Source organism: Oryza brachyantha, chromosome 6 (assembly GCF_000231095.2).
Source record: "Oryza brachyantha chromosome 6, ObraRS2, whole genome shotgun sequence".
Lineage (NCBI taxonomy): Eukaryota > Viridiplantae > Streptophyta > Magnoliopsida > Poales > Poaceae > Oryza > Oryza brachyantha.
The window spans coordinates 14,408,025-14,435,612 of NC_023168.2; the positions used below are offsets into that span (position 1 = coordinate 14,408,025).

Genomic DNA, 27,588 nt, shown 5'->3' on the forward strand with positions numbered 1-27,588 from the left:
ATGTGTCTATATTTATTACACACTTATAAATATAAGGGTTAATTCAATCTATGCCATTACAATTTTGGCTATTCAGAAAAATACCAATACAAATCACGTATTTAGAAGTATGCCATCGGTACGGTGACAATATTTGTTCCATGCCATTATGTAGGCCGTTTTGACTCATTCAGACTCGTATAGAATTCTCGTATGGTCGAAATTGCCTATGGCGCCATTTAGATGGCTTACGCATGGATCCGGAGAGGCAATACTCACTTTTCCCTGGTCCAATCCAAGTTGGCGGAGGTGGTGACGGTGGCTGCAGCAAGAGCCAGGCGGAGGTAGCAGCAGGAAAGGGCTCGACGCCGACGATAGCAAGAGGCAAGCGGAGGTAGTGGCCATATTCTTCACATTGCCACCAACAACTTGCTCGTTGTTGTCGCCGCCGCAAATGCTGCCTCCGTTGCCATTGTTGCCCCCGCCTCCGCAAATGCCACTCCCCTCCAGATGTGCAGCTTGCGTGGGGTAGCTTCAGTGGGGAATGGAGATTACTTGGCCGTCGAAGTTGTTGTTGCCGCTGTCGTTGTCTCCCCCAGATTGGTCGTCGCCGTCGTCGCTGTTTGAATGGAGAAGGGGATTGGGAATGGAGTGAGTACTAGCTATCTAGTTGGGTCAGCTGTGATGCGCTTTATATCACGGGCATTTCCGTCCATACAAAAATATATGTACAAGAAAGTGTGTACAACGGTGGCAAACGTACACATAATGGCATGAAACAAATTTGTCACTGTACCGATGGCATACTTCCAAATACGTGATTTGATTTGTATTGGTATTTTTCTGAATAGTCAAAATTGCAATGGTAAAGATCGAATTTAACTCTAAATATAAACAATTCTACGAAGTAATATTATAATATGGAATGGAGGAATAACATCTTATCTTCACGCAAAACGAAAAATATAATTAGTCTATGGTAAATCGAGAACTGAATATTAAAAAGTTGGAAAATAGATTTATTTTAATTTGTAAAATGATTACATAGAAAATTTTCATCTGAAACACTGTTTTGCGGTTTAAAAACAGACTAACAGATATCAAGGAAGTGACCAATCTTATTAGATATTACTTTGTCCAAAAATAAGCACAACCGGTAGAATTATGGGATGGAGGCGGTAGAAAAGGACAGGACAGGACCCTCTGAGGCTTTTCGATCCAGAGTGGAAGAAACAATGAAATGGAAAGGAACAGTTAAGTGACGACTACATGGGGGCGCCACATGGTTTCTGCTGTCTAGCAAGTCGTATAAAACTCGTGTCTTATACTGTTGCGGTCGTTGAAAATAATCTATGTATTATACGTATGGCTTGTGTCATATAACACGCGCGTTGGATGAATTTCTATTTTATGTTTCCTATACCACATATATAAAAAAACTTAGTGGTGTGACAGTAAATCAGCCACCACTACTAGAGTGTGGGTCCGGAAAAGGCTAGGAAGAGGACCGACTGTTATTGGAGAGGGAGTGATGCCGTCGCCGCCGGGCCATAGTCGTCGTTGCCGCGCGGAGACACCCTCGTGCCACGTGCCCACTGTGCCACCGCCACCCGCCCGCTTGCCGTCGCGCGGGTCACCCTCGTGCCGCGCCGCCCCTCTGCCACCGCCACCCCGCCTGCCGTCCTCCTCGTCGGCTCGCCCCCACGCACGCGCGCCTGCCGCACTGCTGCTGCCGTAGCAGAGAGAGTGAGTGAGTGAGTGAGTGAGTGAGGGAGGGGAGAGAGAGTGAGAGTACTGCCAGAGTTTTTAAATAGGTTTTGTGGGCTTTTATTTTTACTAGGCTTTTAAAGTTTATAATGTCTTCTCTTTTTATTTATATTTTATTTTTTAAGAAAAAATAACCAAGGATTACATGTGTCAACTACTCTCACTTAATGCTATTTTGAAAATATAAAATCCCGTTACAAAGCACGGACGATGTGCTAGTATTTATTAAAGAAGAGAGAAAAGTTGTTTTTTCACATGACAACACCTTATAGTCAACTATTACTATTTGTTAAAGGAAACTTTGTTATATAAAGGTTAATAAAAAATTAGTATAAAAAAATATTTTTTTTATTAATCAATAAATTATATTTGACTCAACCTTTCTATATATTTCATATCGTTAACGTGAATCAAACAAGGTTCTACAGTAGAATGTACCGTTAAAACTTAAACGTGCCGCTAGAGGTGTACGCTAGGGTGGTAAAAAATCCCTTCAGAAAAATATGATGTAATTTAGTACTAAGTACTCTCTCCGTCCCACGATAAATCTAACTCTTCGGTTCCCGTGTCCAGCATTTGACCATTAGTTTTATTTAAATTTTTTTAAAAAACTGAAAAAAGATTAGTCACACGTTAAATACTATTCATGATTTATCATCTAATGAAAACAAAAATATTAATCGTAATTTTTTTAATAAAATAAAGAGTCAAACTTTATAGGTAAAAAAAATAAAAAATTGGTTTATTTTGAAAACGGAGGGAGAGTATATATTAGACGTAGCAACACCGGAAGCTTCCAGCCCAGTCGATGCTGTACAGCAAATTATTGCCATGATGCGAATCGAGAGAGTACTTGTGGTCGATCAGTCCCAGTGGCTCCTGGACCCCAAAACTGCAGTGGATTGACGGGATCATGTACGTGCATGCCGCCGGTACAGTGCTTAGTAGGGCCCGTTTAGTTATCAAAAAGTTTTTTTCTAAAAATATCACATCGAATATTTAAACATCTAAATAAAGTATTAAACATATGATAAAAAACTAATTGTACAGTTAGAGAGGACATTATGAGATGAATCTTTTGAGCCTAATTAGTCCTAATAACGGATTAATTAGGCTCAAAAGATTCGTCTTACTGTTCTCAGACGAGATGTGAAATTTGTTTTCTCATTCGTGTCCGAAAACCCCTTTCAACATCCGACGTGACATCTAAAAATTTATTTTCGTGAAATGTGTCCTATATTATTATATAACCCTGAGCTGGCCGATCACCCGCTTTTAAATTTTTCATTAATAATATTATTTACTTGCTCAATCTTTTTGACCACGCCACTCTAGTTATTCGGTGTGACAGTGTTGTCTTGTCACATCGAACTGGGTTGCGTGGCCAAAAATTTCGGATGTCGAAATATTTACCTAAATGGTTTAGTAATAAAACTAAAAAGATTTAAAAAATAAAAGAATCGTTAACAGGCTCACCGTCCTGAATTCGTGAGCAAATGGAAACTATGCGTAGCTTTGATCGTCGTCGATGATCGATCTACGCACGGACGGGAAAAAGGGTGAGGGAAACACGGGAGTAATGAGAGGTTCGTGCGAAGGGGTCGTACTGCATTCCCAGCCGACGACGACGTGCTCTGCTCCGTGACAAATTTCTCTCTGCTCTAAAATATAGCTACTAATAACGATATATAACACTTTTTAATCATACAAATTTGGTCATAGAATATCCATCAGGATTATCTGACTTTGCTAAGAAAAGTCAAAAAACAGATAGTAAAATTAGTCTTGTGTTATAGCAATCAATCTTACAGCTGAGAATACATATAAAGTCATGCCACTATTTATCTTTTAAGTTTTAGAGAATCTCGTTTGATAGAATATATTATATCAAATCGTAGATAGCTATATTTTACTATTGAGGAGGCAGTAAATTGTTGGTCATATATTATGTTATATCTGATCATAGATAGCTATATTTTACTACCGAGGGAGCAGTAAATTGTTGGTTATAGAATATGTTATATCTGATCATAGATAGCTATGGCAGTAAATTGGTGTCCGACAAAGACCGCTATCGCGCCGACCGGGCAGTCTAAACGTGCGGTTTAATTGAGCCCAAGTACGGTTGTTCGTGCCGTGGAGTTATTTGTAGGTCCATCGGCCGGGCGGGATTAATCCAAGAGACCCAGAGCTGAAATACTTTAACGGACCAGAAAATGCAATATAGCCTAAACATATCTCGATCCGCTACTAAATTTCTTGCATGCTACACCAACGTGATGTAGTTTACGGGGCTCATTTTAACTGGACCCGGATTCGGTGATATCGTCCCGTGATATTATCGATGACATTAAGTCACTGACATGTGGGACCCACGTGGGTTCAGGTATATGTGGGTCCCAGACATCAGTGACTCAATGTTACGAAAATATCATGGGACAATGTCACCAAATTTGCGTCTATTTTTAAGTACCCAACACGTAGAATTCAAAGGAGTTTATATGTAACATGGTGTTTTTATATATGCTGTCTTAACTAGGATCGATCGACCGTGGCGCGTGTTTATAAATATCAGGTTAGCTACAAATTAATTTTCACAAGTATAAGGGACGCATCAATTTATAGGGAACGCATCACACTCATAATTTGCATGTTTTGCGGTGTGACCGATACGAAAATATTAGAATCATACTCTTTCCGCTGTAGATTTTTTTATGTACATATGACAGTTCGTTCTATTGAAAAAATTACATTATTATTAATTATTTTTATATTATTTTATGTATTGTTAAATATATATATAGCTTTACATATTTGACAAAAAAATTAAATAAGATGAGTAGTCAAATACGTATAAAAAAATCGACAGTGTTAAACGTTTAGCAACGAAAGGTAGTATATAACTGTACCTAGTATTTAAGCACCAACATATAAGCTTAAATTTAATCTATGCAATTTTGAACAGAAAAGACAGATCTCACTGTGAGTAGAAGGTACGTGTATAGTACATAAATATGAGTTGGTGGTTGCGACTATTAAAATTGAACAGTTATTTTCTTTTCTTTTCATGGCCTGGATCAACATCGCTCTTACTGTGGAAGCATATGAATGGATGGTGAAGTTGTCTGTATGGTTTAATTGCGGGTGTTTATAAATATATATTACACACATAAAAATTTGTTTTTAAGAAGATTGTTAGTAAGGCTAATTACGAATTTGCGGTTGAATTTTCTATCACTAATCATGTGTTAGGAGAAGCAATATATCGTGGATTTTTTATGTGATCCGGACGCATATGCATATTACAGCGTGTATATTGTTGGAAATATAGTCACATTTCGGCATATTTTAATCCAAAATAATAACACAATGAGTATGACAAATATTGGGAATAATCTAACGATTATGAACAGAACATTTGACAGCATGCTTAATATATGATAAACACAAGCATCCATATGATCATGATATAGCAATGAAACCATTGCTATGAGGCATTCAAAAATACTAAACAGAATAGAGGAGAGCGCGATATACCTCGAAAATGGCCCTCCGCTGGTGTTTGAGGCAGTACTGCCTCCGTTGGTGTTGTTGTTTCCGTTGACGTTGATGTCATCGTGCGCACCGCTGCCGTCACCGTTTACACCACCGCTCCCGCTTCCATTCCCGTCAGTTGACATGTCACAGTAAGCAGTCGTGCAAATGCACTCCCCAAAAACCTTAGCACCCGCCTACCCGAGCAGGTACTCTGGCGAGAGAGGTTTCGGAGGCCTGCTCGTTCTAAACTCTCGTGCGTGCAAGAGAAACAGAACCGGGGAGACAGATGGGTGGCGCAAGAACTCGAGCAGAACCAGAGAGGAGAAAAAGCTATGGAGAAGAATGTTCTGGCCTCAGGAAGGAGAAGGAGGAATATGGAAACCCCCGAATCCGCGTCCCCCAATCCCGTTACGGAATTACCGCGCAGTCAAATCGCGTAATTATCGCTGCGGACGTTACGTGCAATCAAAACGCGTGATTACCGCTACGGACGTTACGCAATTACGGGGATTTGAAATTCTTTCCTTCAATTTCCAGTCGTTGCAAAAGGAAGGGACGGGCGGGCGCAGTGGTCGGACGAGCTGACGCCTCGTCCCGGACCGGACGGCCGACGCACGCGCGCGCGTGGCGGTCTTCGTACTGTCTCAACCAGTCAATGGAGAGTCTCACTAACCTCTCTATTTAAGTCGAGCTTCTCCACTTTAAACTCCAAGGTGGTATTATTGTCTCTACCATTCATTATGGGCTAGTGGAATTTTAATCAACTTTAATTGAGCCTAGCCCATTTTGATTAACAATCTCCACCAAATTTCATAGCCCACAAGAAAAGTTCTCAAGACTTATCTTGTTTATTATACCAGTGTTTCGGTGAAGACTGTTAAGTTGAACTTTCACCTAGATAAGGAGCTATATCAGACCACAACTGAAAAATGGACTATGCCTTGAATTATCAGTCTTGTGCGGTCAGGTTTCACTCAGAACCTTTACTGATACTAGGCTGCCGTCTGCATCCCCTCTTGTTTGGAGCATATGAGTCAAACTCCTGGCCCTTTCATGAGTATCTAGAGATTACCCAAATCTCATAGACTGTGACTAGCAGTCGAACTCATATAGGTGTGTTCCTTCTAAGATGTCCTGTAGGTCAACATCTCTGCTTTGGGAAAAGCTTCTCGGATCACATTAAGGCATAAGCCATCCTACCATACAGAGTAGAAGAGAAATGCACTATGGAAATGAGTCCTTTTAAGGGTCTCTTCTCTTAGTTATACAACAGCTTGTCTCACCATCCAAATTCACGGGATCCCGATCACAATGGATAGGTTACCACTATTGTGCAACTTTAGGTGGGTCTCAAACCAATTTCCCTCGATGCATTGTCTATCACATTACGTGATAGTCCCTTGGTGAACTGATCTGCCAGGTTTTTAGCCGTCTGGACATAATCCAGTGCTATCACTCCGGAGTTTTTCTGTTTCCTGACAAAGTTCAGTCTTCTCTTTACATGCCTAGACGACTTCATGTTGTCCTTTGAACTATTCACCTTAATAATCACTGTTTGTTTATCACAGTTCATTAGAACTGCTGGTACTGGTTTTTCAACCACCGGCAAATCCATCCGGAGTTCACGAAGCCACTCGGCCTCAACTGTGGCAGTATCTAGTGTTGTGAGTTCTGCTTCCATTGTCGACCTCATTAAGATGGTCTGCTTACAAGACTTCCAAGAAACAGCGCCACCTCCAAGTGTGAATACATATCCACTTGTGGCATTTATCTCATCAGCATCAGATATCCAGTTAGAGTCACTATACCCTTCTAGCATTTTTGGGTACCCAGTATAGTGAACTCCAAAACTCATTGTCCCCTTTAGATAGCGCATGACTCTTTCTAGAGCCCGCCAGTGATCATCTCCCGGATTTAAAACAAACAGACTCAGTTTGCCAACAGCAAATGAGATGTTAGGCCTTGTTGCGCTAGCTAAGTACATCAATGAGCCAATGATTTGGAAGTATCTCAACTGATCCCTCGCTATCCTTCGGTTTTTTCCTTAATAGCACGCTAGGATCATAAGGAGTAGGAACTGGCTTGCAGTCACTAAATCCAAAACGACTTAAGATCTTGTCCACATAGTGAGATTGCACAAGTGTAATCCCACCCTCATCCCCTCTCAGTAGCTTAATGTTAAGAATAACATCAGCCACTCCCAAGTCCTTCATTTCAAAGCTTTTGGACAGAAAATCTTTAACCTCCTCAATCACATTGAGGCTGGTTCCAAAGATCAACATGTCATCGACATATAGACACAAGATTACTCCCCCTCCCCCACCATAGCGATAGTACACACATTTGTCAGCTTCATTCACAACAAAGCCAGTAGATGTGAGTGTTGTGTCAAACTTCTCATGCCATTGCTTAGGTGCTTGCTTGAGGCCATACAAGGATTTCAACAATTTACACACCATTCCCTCCTGACCTTCTAGTACATAGCCATCTGGTTGATCCATATAGATCTCCTCCTCTAACTCTCCGTTTAGGAAAGCTGTCTTAACATCCATCTGATGGACGAGAAGACCATAAGAGGCTGCTAGAGCTAACAGTACCCTAATAGTGGTCAAGCGAGCAACTGGTGAGTAAGTATCAAAGAAGTCCTCGTCTTCCTTCTGGGTATAACCCTTGGCCACAAGCCTTGCCTTGTACTTTTCAATTGTACCATCAGGCCTAAGCTTTTTCTTGAAAACCCATTTGCATCCAACAGGCTTGCACCCATATGGACACTCAACGATTTCCCAAGTACCATTCGACATAATAGAATCCATCTCACTTCGTACCGCTTCCTTCCAATAGTCAGCATCAAGAGATGAATATGCCTCTTCTATGGTTCTTGGAGTATCATCTATGAGATATACAATGTAGTCATCTCCAAAAGATTTTGCATTCCTTTGTCTTTTACTCTTTCGAGTATCTACAATATTATTCTCCTCGGGATTTTCCTCAACAGTTTGATCGTCATGTTCTATCGTTTCAAAGTGCTCATGGGATATAATAGGTTCTTGACTAGAAGTGCTAGGTGTACTCTTCATGGGAAATTCATTCTCAAAAAATATAGCGTCTCTGGACTCAAAAATTGTACCTACACGCATGTCTGGTACACCAGAGTTTACTATTAAGAATCTATAACTCACGCTGTGGATAGCATAACCAAGGAACAAACAGTCAACTGTTTTTGGTCCAAGTTTTCGCTTTTTTACTATAGGTACAATCACCTTTGCCAAACTGCCCCATGTGAGTAGTTAGGAGATATTTAACCTCTTTTTTTCCCATTCCTCGAATGGTGTTACTTGGAATTTTATTCAGGACATGACAAGCAGTCAAAATTGCCTCACCCCACCATTCCTTAGATAGTCCCGCGGTATCTAACATGGCGTTCACCATCTCAGTTAGAGTGCGGTTCTTTTTTTCGGCTACCCCGTTTGACTGGGGTGAATAGGGAGGCGTCCTCTCATGAATAATTCCAAACTCTTCGTAAAAAGATGTAAATTCATTGGAAAAATATTCTCCACCTCTATCAGACCTCAAACGTTTGATTTTCTTTTCTAGTTGGTTTTCTACCTCAGCCTTATAGACCTTAAAGTAATGCAGCGCTTCATCTTTTGATTTTAACAAATACATGTAGCAAAATCTAGTGCAATCATCTATCAGTGTCATGAAGTATTTCTTTCCACCTTTAGTCAACACACTGTTTATTTCACACAAATCTGAATGAACAAGTTCTAGAGGTGCCAAATTCCTCGCCTCTGCTGCCTTGTGAGGCTTACGAGGTTGTTTCGACTGAACACAAGTATGGCACTTGGAACCTTTGGCTAAAGTGAATTTTGGAATTAAACTCATGTTGGCTAAGCGCATCGTACAACCGAAATTCACATGACAGAGTCACGAATGCCACACATTGGACTCATCATTCTCACAAATATGGTTCACAACCTTATTATTACACATATCATCCAAGGAAAAGCAGAACAAACCTCCGCTGTTATATCCTTTACCAATAAAAGTTTCATACTTAGAAACAACATATTTATTGGACTCAAACACAAGTCTAAAACCATCTCTACACAGTAGAGAGCCACTAACTAGATTCTTCTTTATTGAAGGGACATGCTGCACGTTCTTGAATTGCACGGTCTTTCCCGAAGTAAACTTCAGATCGATCGTACCAACACCATGAACAGCCACAAGTGACCCGTTTTCCATCAACAAAGAGGAACCTCTCCCGACCTGGTAAGAAGAAAATAGGAAAATGTCAGCACACACATGAATATTAGCACCAGTATCAATCCACCAATCAGGTGAATGAAAAACAGAGAAAACAGTAGGTAAAAGATTACCATACCCCGATGTTCCTTCGCCCTCGCTAATGACCATGTTGGCAGCCTTCTTATCATTACGATCAAGACAGTTCTTGGCCCAATGCCCAGGTTTACCGCACACAAAGCAGTCGCCCTTGGCCTTTCCCTTGCCTTCCTTCTTAAAGGCAGTAGTGGCATTTGGTTTGACGTCAGGCTTGACTTTCTTTTTGTTGCTGTCGGATGCATGAGGGTACTTCTTCTGCACCAAGTTGGCGCTAGAACCTCCCTCTACCTTTTTGCCTTTGTTGTCCTTTGCCCTTGCCTTCTCCTGAACACCCAAGGAGCCAATGAGATCAATAACACTGAACTCCTGTCTCTTGTGTTTTAGAGAAGTAGCAAAATCTGACTAAGAGGGTGGCAGTTTGGCAATAATGCCACCAGCCACAAACTTGTCAGGCAATTCACAATGGTTGTTCTCAAGTTCCTTTGCCAGCATCTGAATCTCATGAGTCTGTTCCACTACAGAATGATCATCGACAATTTTGTAGTCACAGAACTGCTCCATGACATACAGCTCGCTGCCAGCATCGGAAACTCCGAACTTGGCCTCAAGTGCATCCCACATCTCCTTCCCCGAAGGCATGTGCATATACACATCCACTATGTTGTCGACCAATACACTGATCATTGCCCCACAGAACAGGCAATCCGCCGATTCAAATTTGGCCTCCTCCTCAGGTGAGAGAGGCCTTTCGGTCGGTTTGCCTAGTGAGACAAAGAAGCATTGCATGGATGTCAACCATAGCAGTGCACGTGCTTTCCATCTCTTATAGTTTGAACCATCAAATGCATGCGGTTTCAAAGTAGCAGCAAACCAACTACCAAAAAGGTCCTATAAGGTTTTTGGATTGTTGGAAATATGGTCACATTTCGACATATTTTAATCCAAAATAATAAGACAATAGGCATGACAAACATAGGGAATAATCTAACGATTATGAACAGAACATTTGACAGCATGCTTAATATATGATAAGCACAAGCATCCATATGATCATGATATAGCAATGAAACCATTGCTATCAGGCATTCAAAAATACTAAACAGAATAGAGGAGAGCGCGATATAACCTGAAAATGGCCCTCCGCTGGTGTTTGAGGCAGTATTGTCTCTGTTGGTGTTGTTGTTCCCGTTGACGTTGATGTCATCGTGCGCACCGCTGCCGTCGCCGTGAGCACCACCGCTTCCGCTTCCATTCCCATCAGTTGATATGTCGCAGTGAGCAGTCGTGCGAATGCACTCCCTAAAAACCTTAGCACCCGCCTACCCGAGCAGGTACTCTGGCGAGAGGGGTGCCGGAGGTCTGCTCGTTCTGAACTCTCGTGCGCGCAAGAGAAAAAAAACCGGGGAGACAGATGGGTGGCGCAAGAACTCGAGGAGAAAAAGCTATGGAGAAGAATGCTACGGCCTCGGGAAGGAGAAGGAGGAATATGGAAACCCCTCCTTCAATTCCCGCCGGACGAGCTGACGCCGCGTCCCGGACCGGACCGGCCGGCGCGCGGGCGTGTGACGGTCTTCCTACCGTCTCAACTAGTCAACGGTGAGTCTCACTAACCTCTCTCTATTTAAGTAGAGCTTCTCCACTTTAAATCTCTAAGATGGTATTATTGTCTCTACCATTTATTATGTGCTAGTGGAATTTTAATCAACTTTAATTGGGCTTAACCCATTCTGAGTAACATATATATCTTCCATATTGTTGAGAGAACAAAAGCTCACATCTAGAAATTAATATTCATGACAAGAACTGAATTAGGTACGTTGAGCAGGTGGGACACCGGCCCATCTATAAGCTAAATGGTGCTCAACTAAAAGTCTATAACAATAATTATATTTGGCCCTCTGCGCTTAATTAATTATGTGCCGGTACGTATCTGTCATATGACACTAAACCATAGCAGGTACTGGCTATGTATCGAGTTTCACTGTTGCAGTTTATAGCTAGCTCAATGCAGTCGATTGTCATTTGTTGACTTAATGCAGCTCAGTTCCTATGTCATTAGACTTTTCATGAGATCTAGAGAGATCTAACGTGTGTTGCAGACTGAACAGTTGGGCTTAGCTGCATATATGTTTATGTAACTACAATTATACTCTACCTTGCCTGTGTTACTAATCATTCCTCGTAGGCCTGCCTAGCGGATCCATCCATGTCCTCATCACTTGGCAGCTTTCCTGAGATACCTGATATCTTCTTATATATTGACATTATTGAGCATCCGTCGCTTAATTTAGACGCCAGCATGCGATCCGGCATATAAAATAATCTTTTTCGGATAAGAGGACAGGAGGACTGTCTTTTGTAATGAATTGGTATATTGCAACAGACCTATATATAATCGCACACAGGTTTGTAGATAAAATAAACAACTTTTAAGAAACACTTAATTTTATCTAGTTTTTTTTTGGACCGGTTGTTCTTGCGTTATGTGAGGTGGAGAAGAGGATGAATGACTCTCTTTTAATTAGTACAGATAAAGAAGAAGGTTTAGGGCATCATTGTTTGGCTTTTTTAAGAAAAAATTCAAACGGCATATTTTTCGCATAGAAATAATTTATGAATAAAAATTTTATATACATGTTTTTAACGATCTAAAAATAAAGACTGAAATAAACTATAATAAAAAATCTCAAACTTAACTTTAAATTTAAGATTAAAAATTTAAATTTTAGTTTATATCTATAAACAAAAGCGAAACGACGAGGGGTTTACGAAATCAAGAGTTATTTACAAGAGGGAGGAGGGTTTACAATATTTGGTGGTCTATTTTAATTGCATTGCTAACAACACAAATGTACGTGTTGGATTTCGGTGTGGCCCAGCCGTGGCTTCCAGATGGTGGTGCGTGCATGCATGCATGCAGAGGCTGGCCGGCTTCGCTCCACGACGGTGATTGTATAATTAATCCCCTATATATAGCCGCGCGCTCCCAACACAGTGCGACGAATTCCTCCAAGTTGGCCAGGCGATCGTGAGCATTGCAATGTGTCTATGTACGTCTGAAATCCATATATGCATGGTTCGTTTGTTAAATTAGGGCCTCTCTTATTGTGCCTTGCTTCCCTAATTAATTCGGGACGCGCCTTGGATCCATGTGGTGCGAGGGCTAGCTAGCTCTTGGTGTCGATCCCTTCCTTGCAGCCGCGCTAAGTCTGGTAAAAGTCGGCTCCGCAAACGCCTTTCAGGTGCAACGCTTCACGCTCGTGACAGAAATAGGTTGGGAACATTTCAGAAGAAAATAACCTAAACCAGTGGCGAACCCAGAACAGACATTACCGGAGGTCTAATACGTATCAATTATCTAATTTTATACTTATACACTAATTAATATGATATAATTTAGTATGAATTGGACCCGGGGTCCGAGGACCCCAGGAAGCATAACGTAGGTTCGTCACTGACCTAAACTATGACTTTATCGTCGAAGCACTTCCTCCGTCTTAAAATATGAGCTTTCTTATAGATTTTCGTAGGAATCCATAGGAAGAGAGATGAAATTAAACAGGATATATATGATTATGGTTGATGAGATGATAATGTGAGTGGATAAATTAATTATGGTTATGAATAGTTGAAACGAGTAAACAAGTTGAGAAGTTACTCCAGTTTGATAATTATTGACATTTTCGACAAGGACATGATCTTCTAAATCAATATTTGTCAATGATTTTTTATTAAAATATAAAAATTACTTGCTAGGACTCATCCACACATGTTGTCCTAGTTTTTTCAAACTAAATATTTTAAAAAATATTAATAGTCAAAGTTCTAAAAGTTTCCACCATAAATTTATTCAAAACAACCAGAATTATGGAACTGGAGAGAGTATTATATATAGTCTAAAAAATCAAATACTAAACATTACTATATTTTAGGAACGGTGGAGACACTGCAACAAAAAACTTTGCATGCGGTCAAAATGCCCCCTACTCATGCGGTTGGCTGCCTTGCCTAACCCCAAACCCTCCGAAGATCAGCTTCTTCACAAGCAAGCCACCATGCAACCATCTGCATAGACGGCATTTTTGCACAAATTAAGGTGAGTTAAGACACCCGCCAGCAATAGTGTTTTGCAAAAATTGAAACCCTAGCTCATGTTGGATCTAGCCTTCCTAATTAAGGTTACCCTCGCAAGGTCCAGGTGGTGGAAAGAAGACTTAAGCTCGAGGCTAGGTTTATGGTCACCATGGTCACCCACACATCGCGTAGTCACCCATTCTAGATATGTCGAAGCCTCCTATGATCGCCCACGCTAGATCCATCATTGCTGACACTCCCATGGTGATCACTTGTGCTAGATTCGTGACTGATTGCCCACACTCCAATAGTCATAGGCACCTCCACACCGCCTACCCCAACCCCCTCAACCTGTGGTCTCTAGCCACCGCTACTGCATGACGGTGGGTGAGATGGAGCGAGGAGAGAGGTGGGTGTGAGAGATTAGGGGGTTTTCGTGTTGAGTGGAGAGGAGCTCAGCGTCAATCGTTCACGGAAGCTTCAATTCCATATACTCTGATTCCCACTACCATTGTAGCCACAGGCATGAGGAAGAGGGGTCAGGGGTCTGTGGCGGTGGCGGTGGCGAGCAGGCAGCAAGCTAGCACCACAGCCATAGCCAGAAGAGGAGCGAAGGGGATGAGGCAGACAACAGAGTGGGAAGTAGCATGGGTGTCACAACCATGGCTGAAGGCAGAGACATAGGCCGGGACGGTCGCCATCATCATCACCGGCACGAATAAGGAGAGAGAAGTGCGAGTGGGATTCGGTTGAAAGAAAGGGAGGGAGAGAAGGGGTAAGAAGAGAGGGAGAGATGAGAGGGTGTTGATGGTGTGGTGCTCTCACCTGCTAAAATCATTTTGCAGACAACCTGGTAGGTTTTACACGCGAGCGTCTTAAGAGGACCACCTACAAAAATCATTTTGTGAGGAGAATCTTGATCTATAGTGTATCCCATCGCTTTTACTGGCGAGGTATTTATAAGTCCGTAAGGGATCTATATGAGCCACCCGCGAAAGTCCTATTGATGCAATGACAATTAGAAATAACAATGTCTAGTTACGTTCTTATTTCGCAGGGCATCAATTTGTTGCCTTCTTATTTTCGAGGTTGAGCGGATCAATTCGTCTCCATTGTTAGCAAAGGATTTAATTATGTTTTTCTACTGCAAGAGTTATAACTTTTTCAAGATAATGGATTAAATAACATCATGCCTTGACTTCTGTTGACGCAGAAAATAACAATCAACACACACGTAGGCCTGGGAATCAATCTTAGACTATTCCAGTGCAGGACCTAATTCTTAGATATATCGGGCGTGCCAGTCAGTTTGATCATGTAACTGACAAGATATAACATAGAAAATCAGTTAACCCTGAATTCGCTATCGACCGGATAGTCGATACCGCTCCAGGACCCTAGCCGATAGTCCAGACGACCGGCTTTACAGGAATTTCGTGATAACAGGTATAAATATGCTCAATCGGCTAAATCAGAAGCAGGATAAACACCAGATAAGTCAACCAGCAAATTAATCTCAAAAGATCGGACCCAACTGAGACAGTTTTAAGATTAATCGGCTGATCGGACCGCTCCAGCGGTTATCACCCGCTAAATTGTTAGCCGATATAAGACTAAACATGGAATTTATACAATAAACTGGAATGCCATACCAATTACTCGCACAAAACAATATTAACCAACGACACGTATGCCCATACCAGATCTAGAAGATCGAACCTAATCGAGACAGTATAGATCTAAGCATAACCACACATGACATCAGATAAATATTGTAGCACATGAATAATAAGATAGCAAAGCAGCGCAATCCACCAACTAATCTATTAAACTCAGCCGATCGGACAAATCTCCATAGATAGATCGCACCAAATACATAGATCAGACCTAAACGAGACAGAATGCGACCCAGCGTGATATAACCACAGAGACCCGAAGACCAGCAAGATTAATAAACAACCAATAAATTACTCAAGATAACACTGGCTAGAACTCTAGCAGTAAGCCCTCGCAAGCCCCCAATCCAATCTGATAACATGAATCAAGCAAACCTAATTGATCGGACCGAACCGAGACAGAATTAGATCAGCAAGACTCACGCGAATAGATCAGACAGAAGAACTTACGAGAACTTGATCGAGAACTACCATCACTTCAAACCAAAGCAGATTAAAATAATGATAGAACTCAGCCCGCCGATCAACCAAGCAGAAGATCGAACTTAATCGAGACAGTTTTGTCTTAGTTGATCGACGGGTGTTGACAAACTCGAACATACATTGCGAAGCTGACAAACCCCGCGCCGAAAGCTCAAGCAAGTCAAAGATTTGAGGCGATGCACCAAGTTCAATTGATCGAGAGATATTTTACAAGGATCCCGGGCGCCTATATTTATAACCCCGGGAGATAACTAACCGGATAAGAATCCGCTACCAATCTAATTTTACATTATTCGGACTCTAATTAAACAACAGAATCCTAAAAATACTTCAAGATAGATTTAACTAATTTACACGGACTCACGGTTAAATACCGAACTTATCTCCAGGCTCTGGGCCCAATCGGACTCTCATTCTTATCTGATTAGGACTCTATCGGCTGCATCCCCTTTGCGTCCAGTTTCCTGTTTCCAGCCGACTCAAGCTGCCATGTCCGATTCGGTCTTTAACCATGTTTCAACCAATAACGTTTATTTGCCAAAATCTGGCGTTAACAACTTCAAAAGAAACTACAGTCAATTACCACAGGTTACAACACAGTACCATGACAATTACAAATTTTTAACAACGACAAGAACAAACAAACAACACCATTACACCTACTCAAAACAAGATACATTATTAATAGGATAAGGTATTACTAAAACTTCATCCAAATATGGTGGAAATTTGCATGGCTAAAGTCTCTAATATCTACCTGCACAAAGAATAAGTTCCTTGTCTCCATCATGCCTTTGTGCAATTGCCCAAAACAAAAAACAATGGGTTGCTCTAAAGATTGCCTACAAATATGATTTAGTTGTAGCTTTATCAAAAGCAAATCATTTCTTAAGCCAAAGAGCTCAATATAAAACATATGCTTCTACTAACATAAGTTTTTTTTTCTAAATCAGGCCCAGTTAACTAATTCTCAAACAATATGTGAAATACTTAAAGGTGGACTTAATTTAAAAATACCTGAGCAATTCTCCTATGAAAATCAGCAACACGAGTTTACTGCTGCTACAGTATTTAGGCGACATTTTGTTTCCCTCCCATAAACAGTGTCTCTGCCTTAGTGCAGAGGATCCGGACGCTCTTAGGAACATGGTGAAAGTACATGGTGGCGCAATCTGAGAATAGTACAGATATTCAAGCAGCATTATCACTGTTCTTTTAACATATTCATCATCGATCATATCAGGCCAGGCTGGGCAACAGTTAAAATGTTGAATGTTGTACTGGTAATCTAGCAACCATAGGGTACTACACGTTTCTTTCTTTGAATCCGACGGACCGGGATCAGCTTCTCCATCGCGGCAACTATAGCATAGAACAGGCAGCGCGTTCTTCCTACTAGTATTTTCTTTACTTTTTATACAACTTTTACGCGCATGCTTTCAGAACTATGTAATTTTTTAAAAAATATGTTACATACAAGTTTATCATCTCACCTTTCTAAACTGAATTATTAACTTTACAGTAATTAATTTCTTCATTAATATCATTAAATAATTATAAAAAAATCATATAACTATCGTTAAAAGGGGATATTCGATTTTTGCCACTGCTACAATGCCTTGTTTATATATTTGCCACTACATGTGTTAAATGTCAAATCTAAAAGTAGCAAATAGTTAAATATCCCTTAAAAAAGTTCGGTAGTGCACTACATCTAGCCAAATGTGGACGTGGGTACTTCTCTTGGGAAATGAATATATACTACTGCTGCGGTAGTGTTGATTATTTAGGGGATGAAAACAAATGGATTATGTCCTTAATTAGCTGGACAAATATTTTGGGTTACATGCATCAGCACACAAAAGTTTAATTGATGAGTAAAGACGATTAATTCACTTATATCCCAAAAACTTATAGTTTAGAAACATATAAGCTATGTAGTAGATGATTTTTTTAGAATAGTATTTTTAGAAGCATGAAACAAATAACCAACGACAATAATGTGGTGTGGAAGCTGAAGAGATCGATGCCAATTAAGCATGGCTACCGATAATTTTGCTTTCTCCAGCTGAAAAACATGCCGCTTCTAGACATCTTAGGGCTCCTTTGATTCAAAGGATTAGTATAGTAATTTTGTAGGATTCACGATCTTATGGATTTTTTCCTATGTATTCCTTTGATTCATAAGAAAGGAAAGAAAACATTCCTTGTATTCCTTTAGTTTATTTTTATAGGAAAATAAAAAAGAGGTCTAACCTCTTTGCAAACTTTTTCCTATAGCACTATCACAGGGTACCTTTTATTTTTTCCTGGGTTTTTCCTATCCTGCGAATGAAAGGGGCCCTTAAGATAAGGCTTAAATTTGTCTCACCTACATTTGTTTGTATGATAACAATTGATACATAGATAAATATAGATAAACTTAGAAAGTCTTGTAATATAAAATATAGAATGGAGAGAGTACTTATATTTATGTTTACTGCCTCCAATTCACAAATACCTTGCGCTGGAACTATTCACACATAAACTTTGATTATTTTTCCCTTTTAAAAAAATACAAATACTTAAAATAATGTTGTTTTGTCGTATCAAAGAAAACAATGTTGTTTTATGAAAGCCTGCTGCATTATTAAATATGGAGGTTTTTTGCCCATCATAAACAACCCCATTTAATCCCGCCAATTTTCTTAATCTGCATAAAAAAAGCCATAATTTCTCTTTTTTGGGTGGGAGGGACTATAGTGCAGAGTTCACAATTTCAGCGCAAGATTTTGGACTTGACCCCGCTTCCCCTCCCGGTAGGAAAGTATTTCACCTTAAATTTTTAGAATTTTCTGAATTTTTCAAATTTCATTCACATTAAACAAAATTCACTTAAATTTGAAATAATTTGGACCAAAATATCCTAAAATTTTGTTCATAGGTCATATCGTTGCCCTAAAATAGTTACCGAAACCAATATATTGAACAGAGTATAGTATATATATGTGGAAGTATTTTTGTACTATTATAATGTTGCTGAGTTCAATAGGTATATTTATAACTAGATGGATACCTCGCGCGTTGCTGCAGGACAACTATGTGATAATATAGTCAATATGAATTTTAAAAAAAAACCTTACCTACTACATGATTTTTCTCATGTGTTTATATATTTTTGTGCCTTTGTCAATTATCAATAGGTTATAAATGGTTGGGTTATATGGTGTATCTTTTAGGGGAAGAGATACAATTTACACTCTTGATGTATCATCGTAAGGCTAAAAATAATTGAGATGATGTGGCTTAGTATGCATTCTTGATGTATCGTCCTAAGACTAAAAATAATTAAGATGATATGGCTAAATTTATACCCTTGATTTATCCTAAAGCTAAAAATAGTTGAGGTGATGTGGGTTCATGAGAGAAGAGATAATGGCTTAACTTTAAAGGAAGTAGGGATTGAAAAAGCTGGATGCTTCCATGTACTTAATGAAAATTCCATTATCTAAAAATGGATATATATATATATATATATAATGGAAATTAATGCATAATGTTGTATTCTGAAGACTCTTTTCACATGCAAAACACACTTTTCAATGACCTGCCGTAGGGAGAAATTCGGTATTTTAGAAATGTTAGCTCACTTTAGTTGGGTTTTTTTTCTGCCATAGGAATACACTCGTTTAATTTTACACTTGTACTATTATTGTATATAATTTGGTGGCTTGCACACGTCTTTCATGCATGGAACAGGTGCATTGGACAAGTCATCAGCATCAGCAATGATCATGGACCCAGTACGTACGTCGGACGTGTGTAGATTGCAAAATTTTTGGGAGGAGGTCACAGTTGGAATTTTTGGACACGAATAAAAAAAATTTTTAATTTTTTGAGTCTAATTAAGCCATCATTAATACATGTTGGTTACTGTAGCGCTTATGGCTAATCATGGACTAATTAGGCTAAAAATTCGTCTCGAGATTTCTCACATAACTGTGCAATTAGTTTTTCGTTTCATCTATGTTTAATGCTCCATTTAAATGTCTAAAAATTCGATGTGATGTTTTTAAGAAAATTTTTTGGAACTAAACAAGACAAACAGAGAATCAAGACATGCAGACACAAACTGTACTTGTTGGAACGTAGTAATGTGGCATACATCACAGAAAATATCTCGCTCTCACGGTCTCACCTAATAACCGTGTGATCTGAAGACACAGCTTGCAATAGTATTTTCTCTGTTTTTTAATAATTGAACTCTTCATAACAATCCAAACTTTTGATCAACAATAATATATATTATTATATATAATATATATATATTATGTAAAATCATCCTAATTAATAGTTTAAAGATCATACCATTAATTAGGATGATTTCGCATAATATTTTTATGATAACGGAGAGTTCCTTGTACTTATAAATTATATATGATGGAAAAAGCAGTGATCAAATTAAAGATTGTAAAACTTTGGTCTACTCTTTCGTGTTCTCCATTCGTATTTTAATAGATGACGCCGTTATTTTTTATATGTTTGGTTGTTTGTCTTATTAACAAAGTTATGTAAATATAAAAAATATAAGATGCACTTAGCAAAATATATCATAATTACATTTTTTTTATAAAGATAGATGGATAAACGCGTAAAATATATGGAGGGAGAAAACACGAAGCTAATACTTTCTTAGGCACTGTGCAAAAGTTTGAACCAGGGTACTATGGCAACTTCTTTTATAAGCAACAGAGACAAATAACAAGCTGGTGCTGTCAAAATGGCATCACTATCAACTAGTATCAGAAAACTAATCAACTTATTAACTGCACTCCGGACAGCAGCTAACTTTTGTATAGCAAACATTTTTCTTCCTCCCTCCCAACTATTGCAACGGTTAGTTCTTTCCGAAATTTATCCGTTGCGTTGCGTTGCGTGCATATATGGCTATATATTGACCAGGTAAAACATTCACTCGGAGAAGATGCAAATTATTTAACAATGGAGAATTTGAGTCGAGGTCATCAGATGCATGGACAGATCGATGGAGAGAGGGAGCGCTTGCTGATGACGACGACGACGACGACAAGGACGTGAATGGCGAGATGGGAGAAGAAGAAGAGAGGAGGTCGAGCGCGCGCGCGCGTCCGTTGAGACGTCGCCGTCACCGCGCGCTCCCACCAACCAACCACTACTAAAACCCCCCTGCCCGGATGCCATTGCTCTCGCCTCGCTCCGACCACCTCGTCGATCGACCGAGTCACTCACCACCGTGCATATTCCGGCCGTCTATCCATCGCGCGCCAATGCCGGAGTACGAGCTGGCGGCGTGCAGCCCAGCGTCGTCGTCGGCCTCGACGCCGCCGTCGGCCTGCGGCGGCGAGAAGCGTGGGAGGGGCGCCGGAGGAGGAGGAGGTGGCAGAGCCGGGGGGCGGCACCCGACGTACCGCGGTGTGCGGATGCGGGCGTGGGGGAAGTGGGTGTCGGAGATCAGGGAGCCGCGCAAGAAGTCGCGCATCTGGCTCGGCACGTTCCCGACCCCGGAGATGGCGGCGCGCGCGCACGACGCCGCCGCGCTCGTCGTCAAGGGCCCCGCCGCGGTGCTCAATTTCCCGGGCGCCGCCGCGTCCCTGCCGCGCCCGGCCTCCGCCGCCCCGCGCGACGTCCAGGCCGCCGCCGCGCGCGCCGCCGCCATGGTGGACGTCGTCCCCGCGGGCGCGTTCCGCGGGCCGTCGCCTCCTCCATCAGTAGTGCGGTCGCCGCCGGCGCCAGAGCAATCGCACACGCACGCGTTCGGCGGCCAGGACGACGACGGCGACGAGCTGGAGGAGATCGTCGAGCTGCCGCCCATCGACGCGCTCGACGTCACGGCGGCAGAGCTCGTGTTCGGCAGCAGCAACGGCACGTTCCACGACGACCCCGCCGCTGGGCAGCCGTGGTACGATCAGCCGGCGGCGTGGCTGCAGGACGCCAGCGGCGGGATCGCGGCCGTGCTCGGCGGGGACATGGCCGGGTTCGAGATGGAGCAGGTCTGGGCGGACGGCATCGTGGCGTCCGGGTTCGGCGCGCTCCTGTCGAACATGTAGTACCGGCGTCACGTCACTCTCCTTTTTAACATGTGAATATATAGCTAGCCGGCCCCGGCCCAGTAATAATGTTTGGCTTAATTAATTAATTTATTATGCCTTCCTTTTTTCTTCATTTTCTATGGGCATGCATTCAGAGCCAATATCTTATTTTCAATGCATCCCTTCCATTACACATTTACACTACCTCCAGTTTCAAATATACGATGATGTTGATTTTTGAACATGACATTTCACCGTATGTTTATTTTTTTAAAGAAAATGTGGTAGACTGGTAGCATTTAACCTAACTTATTTTTATGTATTCAAACTATATTTTTTATAAAAACATATATCAAATATTACGTCCAACAGTCAACATCATATATTTGAAAACGGCATTCCATAAATTAAAGAAAACGAAGGTGTATTACCATGCGCTAGGTGATCTGTTACTAACCTCCGTCTTTTGGTTTTTCTTATGCTCAGAAGCCAATATTTAAAATTTTAACCTTAAATTTGAAGTTTATTTTAAGATTTTTTTCATCGTAGTTTATTTTTTAGCCATAACTTTTAGATTGGTATGAACACGTATATAAAAGTTTTATTCTCAAATTATTTTTCATTTTTGTTTTGCTTTTTTGTTGCAAAAACCAAAAGACAACTCCAATATATCCAGTAAAATTGCAAAGCATACGCTTGTAGTGACCTCAGCAAGAGTAGATACAATAGCAGGCTATAAGTCAACTATAAACATATTTTAAAAAGATAAGAGAGCACAGAGAAGAGTAGTGGGCCGCAGCTGCAGTATGGATTCCAAGACGCAGTCTGTATAATATGTGAGACCATGTAGTAATGCTTTGTAGATAACTATTGTATAAATTGGCTATTAGGTTGATTATAGATAAATTGGAGCTAGTAGTTGACTATCGAACTTTCTCTAAGAAAAATAAGAGAAGACTACGCGCAATATCTGCATACACCGGAAAAGCACTATCTGTTCACAAAAAAAAATGGAATTTACAAATTTCTGATTCTACTGTATCTCTACTAGAATAAATATATGATCCATGGTAGCCCTTTGACAAAAGGCATGAACACCGAAATGCAGGCAAACGATTGAGAGTGAGACGAACAGATCATAACGATCAGAGAAATGCATGCATGTGTGTGGCTGCAGAAAAAGAGATCCAAGCTATCTAGGTCGTTCCAACGCCCAACTAACCAAAGTACCAAGCTAACAGCTTTCTTCATGCATCTCTTGGTTTTGTGATACACCACGTAATGGCGTTCTGCTGCGAGATTAATTGAGGTTTAATTCTTTAAGCCACATCGATCTTTTCTCTTCTCTTTATATTTATAAGCTAAAATTTATTTTCTTTAACCTTAAAATAGGAGTTTGTGTTAAGATTTTTATTATAGTTTATTTTTTCAGAGTTTGCTTTAGATGCTAACAACACATATAAATAAAAATTTATTCACAAATTATTTCTCGTTTGCAAATATATCGCTTTGTTTTTTCCTCAAAAAGCCAAAAGATGACCATCTTTCTCTCCTTTCATGATAGAGAGAAAAGCTAATCTAACTTACAATATGTGCATAAGCGTTGAACGCATAAGCATACAATGATTTAATTTAGTTATTTAATAAATCATGATATTAACCATGTACACTGTGATACTCACATCGTATATACGACCTTTACATGCAAGCTAGACAGTATATCATTAACATATCACATATAAGAAACATGGCGAACATGTACATAATGATTTGGCTTTGTTGTAGATCGTGTTGACGAGGAACAACACGTACCACAGGAACAAAGCATGGTGTGGGATGTTGTCCAAATGAATGTCTTTCTATAAAGGTCAACTTATCTGGACTCTACATCGCGTCGTTGTATGCACCAGATTATTGGAATAAAACAAGAACGAATCGTAGATTATTTGAATAAAACAAGAACGAATCGTAGCAAAATAACCAGATTATTCGCATAAAACAAGACCAAATCGCAACAAAACACAACTGCGACTACACAAATGTGTTCCTCTTGTTCTCTCCATATACACGTGCTTCAAATGGCCAGGGAGCATAGCCTCTTGTAAAGAGGTTTCCTATCCTAAAATAAACAAGGTGGTACTAAACTTGGTCATATGTCATCTTAGGCTTTTTAAGATTCTTCAAAGAATTAATCTTAATATATATATATATATATATATATTAATTTCAACAACAAGTTCATCGATCCATATATGTTCACATGATGGAACGGTGCTAAACGACGACGTAGACGTAGGTACGTGCAAATGCATAGCATGCATATATATGCATGGCTCTCTACCAGGCACACGCACGTACGACGACTGAACCTAGCTACAGCTGCTCTCTGATCTGTGCATCTGTCTGTTAGTTACTCGTTGCTATCAAATTAAATGCGACTATATACATATTAGCTAGCTAGGGTTAGCTCAGTTAATTAATTCGATCTCGATCTGCAAGAGAAGGGATGGACTAGCTAGTAATCAATCGATTGATTGGCATATCGATCGATCGCACAGGTGGCTGGCTAAGGGCTATCGATCGATCGATCAGCTGAACAAATCAGCTGGGAAAATTTCCATCAGCTGCTGCATACGTTGGAATGAGGAGTAGCCAAAAATAAAAATAAAAATGCACGAGTAACAAGGCGATTGATCTCGGGATCGAGATCGGACAAATTAAAGCAAGGTTAATAATATAGCCAACAGGCTGGCTATAAGACTTTTTATAGTTTTCTCTTAGCTTACCTATATACTAATTAACTCTTTATCATTAATGCAGGGCCCACATGTCACTCTCACAGAGTTTCTTGGTTCCTATACACAAGTTGGCTACAAGCTTATGGCCTGCTTACACTCTCTCATCCACTCTCTCCTCCACATAAACGTATAGCCAGCTTATAGCCTGCTATTATACTTGCTCTTAACAGATCGGAGTTGCTTAATTAATTGGCGTTTGCGAGTGATATGACATGACCTGCAAAAGTATTTGGACAGCTTTCTTGAAGAACAGGAGAGGTCGTCCGTGATGAATTATTGGTCATATATATATATATATGTGTGTGTGATAGATCATCAGCATGGTCATCGATCCGACGTCATGTGATTCAGTGATGACGACGGAAACTCGGTTTGTCCAGAGCTCCGTCCGTATGCAAACTCGCGACTCCAATCATACGTATTCGAGTTTGTTTAAAATTTAGTCCAAGATCATAAGCATTAATTGGACCCGTTCAAAAGCATCTCCAATAGGCAGTAGCCTACATCACATCCCTGTTCAGGGCTCCATCCGTAGGGCATTCCTAACCCATTAACCCATAACTTAGATGTAGTTTCCATAAACTCCATATTATCAAGAAACTAGTACTAGATACTACTCTTCCAACGCAAATATCACTATTTCATACTTCAATTTAATGCTACTTATTTCACATGATATCTTAAATATTGTGTAGAAACCATGTCTCATACAAGACATAGTTTCATTCTCTTTTCTCATTTATTCACTTGCCACATCATCTTTTATTCTAGATGACAACTTATTTAATGTTATGAATATCATCCTAGTCATTGGGTTGAAAATACCCTAAGAGGTTTAATTTTTCGGTCTTTCCACGTTTCTAGCAGGTTCATTATGTTAGACATGGCAAAATGGACCTTCTGAGCTAGACCGACCCAAAGCATGGACATGCATTGTCTGCTATGGCACGGCCTAGTAAGACATAACACCTGTAGCATGCAGGCCATGTCGTGCCAGCCTATTTTCCATGCCCTAGGTACAAGCATGAAAATGGGTGGTGCTGGGCCGACCCAGGCACGATAGAGGCCTGTGGGCAAAATGGCCCAAGAAATTTCAAATGTGGCATGAAAATAAAGAAAAAAATTGAAGGAAAATGTTGAACAAATAAATATATGGGAAATTGATAAAAATAAGTGAAATAGAAAATATGTGAGGTAAATATTTAGAAAAATAAGGGGAAATAGACAAATTATGACGAAAATATGTGGACCAGTAGGGTCGTGTTTGTGCTTGGGCCATGTTGTGCTATGCTATAGAAGTCGGGCCACGTCGTGCCATGCCCTCGGCTCAAGCATGGCATGACCTATCATATTGTGCTCTTAGGCCACCTCCAACGCAGGTGCTTAGGGGAAGCTTCTATAAAAAAACCTGGTTTTTTTCGCCACGTCGGATGGATAGGGCGCTTGTCAAATGGAGTCGCTGCTCCGTGCGGCGTCGATGCCTCACCAGACGCTAAACTCGTCACCAACAAATTTTGAAAGCACGTACTAGCATCGACGCCTGCCGCAGCAAAGAAGTCAACCGGATAGTAAATCACGCAGCAAATCACGCAACGAACCAATATCACAGGGCCATCCAACAAACTTGAAGCAAATCACACAGTAAACCAACAACCCTACAAATTAGCCGCAAAACTGAAAGTTCAATGGACAATCACAACGTTCAGTAAATTTAAAAATCATTCTTGAAAGCCAAAGAAACAACCCCATATCTATAATTCTCAAAGAACGTTTGGGAGCTGCTCACGCACTTCACAAAGCACCATCTCCATGGAGTCCTACACAGACACTAGTTTCATGGATCTGTTGGGCTCTCATTCAACAAATGAGGTAGCAGATATCTGTTCACAGCAGCAAGAATTTGCTGCCCCTCTCCCACAGAATCACAAGGTATCATCAGCTTCACCAAGCACCCAACGAAGCAGTAAGCGACCTCGATAGCAAATGTGTAATGATTCACTCCCTGCTATTCCCTTTAAATCCCTCACTGGCCAATACAAAACCTGGAAAAGAAAACAATAGGTACTGCTTCAAAAACTTAAACCAACATGTGAAAACAAATGCGGACATATGACTGCAATGGAAGTTGCAAGGTTTTTAAACAAACAGAAACAATTCGAGTCTTTCTACCGTTGTATTGAAGTTCCATTCTTTTGGAAAAACCATGCTCGAATTTCAGTACATTCGGTGTGTCACAGGGAGTTATAATCTTCCGGAGAATACATTTCCCCCTCCTTGTGTGCCCGTAAGGGATTGGGATGGAAAAAAAAATACCGGTGACATACCTACAAGGCCTTGACGAAGCTCTTGCTCTGCTCCATGGAGGCCTCGCTGATGGTCGTGGGCCCCACTCCGGCGACCCCTGCCCATCTGCCAGCCGCCAGTCTCAGCCACAACGGCCGCATTACTGCAACACCATCGTTCTTGACTCCGGTCGCCGGTGGTGAGTGCACAGCAAGATGTGGAACAAAGCTAGGGGAAAGCAAATCTAGCTTGGGAAGAACAGCAAGATGTGGAATGAAGCTAGGGGGAAGCAAATCTAGCTCTTGAAGAAGAAGTACTAGCACTGGGTCTATAGGAGGAGAGGAGGACAAGATAAGCCAGTGAGAAGATAAGAGGAAGCAGACTACTCGAGGTGAGCTGCTAGTGCATTTAGCTCTAGCTCTGTTGCTTGATATTTTATTTTTCTTTGACCGGCATAGTAGTGCATAGTAGTGGACAGCTGTCCGGTGCTTGATTGCAGATGGGTTGGAACGTTCTGGTGCTTGTATGGGTGCTACAAACAAACCTTCAATATTTTAAACACCCATTTTATTTTATTGCATTGGACCATTAGACTCT

General features: G+C 40.7%; 1 protein-coding gene across 1 annotated transcript; it reads left to right on the plus strand.

Moving 5' to 3' along the window:
* Window positions 1-20,784: 20,784 nt before the first annotated feature.
* LOC121054785 (ethylene-responsive transcription factor TINY-like) lies at window positions 20,785-22,114 on the plus strand. The gene has a single exon (XM_040525483.1). The coding sequence runs from the start codon at window positions 21,056-21,058 to the stop codon at window positions 21,926-21,928; it is 873 nt and encodes a 290-aa protein (XP_040381417.1). The 5' UTR covers window positions 20,785-21,055; the 3' UTR covers window positions 21,929-22,114.
* The last annotated feature ends 5,474 nt before the right edge of the window (window positions 22,115-27,588 follow it).

What these genes read in the sequence shown, in the direction of transcription:
- LOC121054785 (XM_040525483.1), top strand. Translation starts at nt 21,056, where the DNA reads ATGCCATTGCTCTCGCCTCGCTCCGACCACCTCGTCGATCGACCGAGT.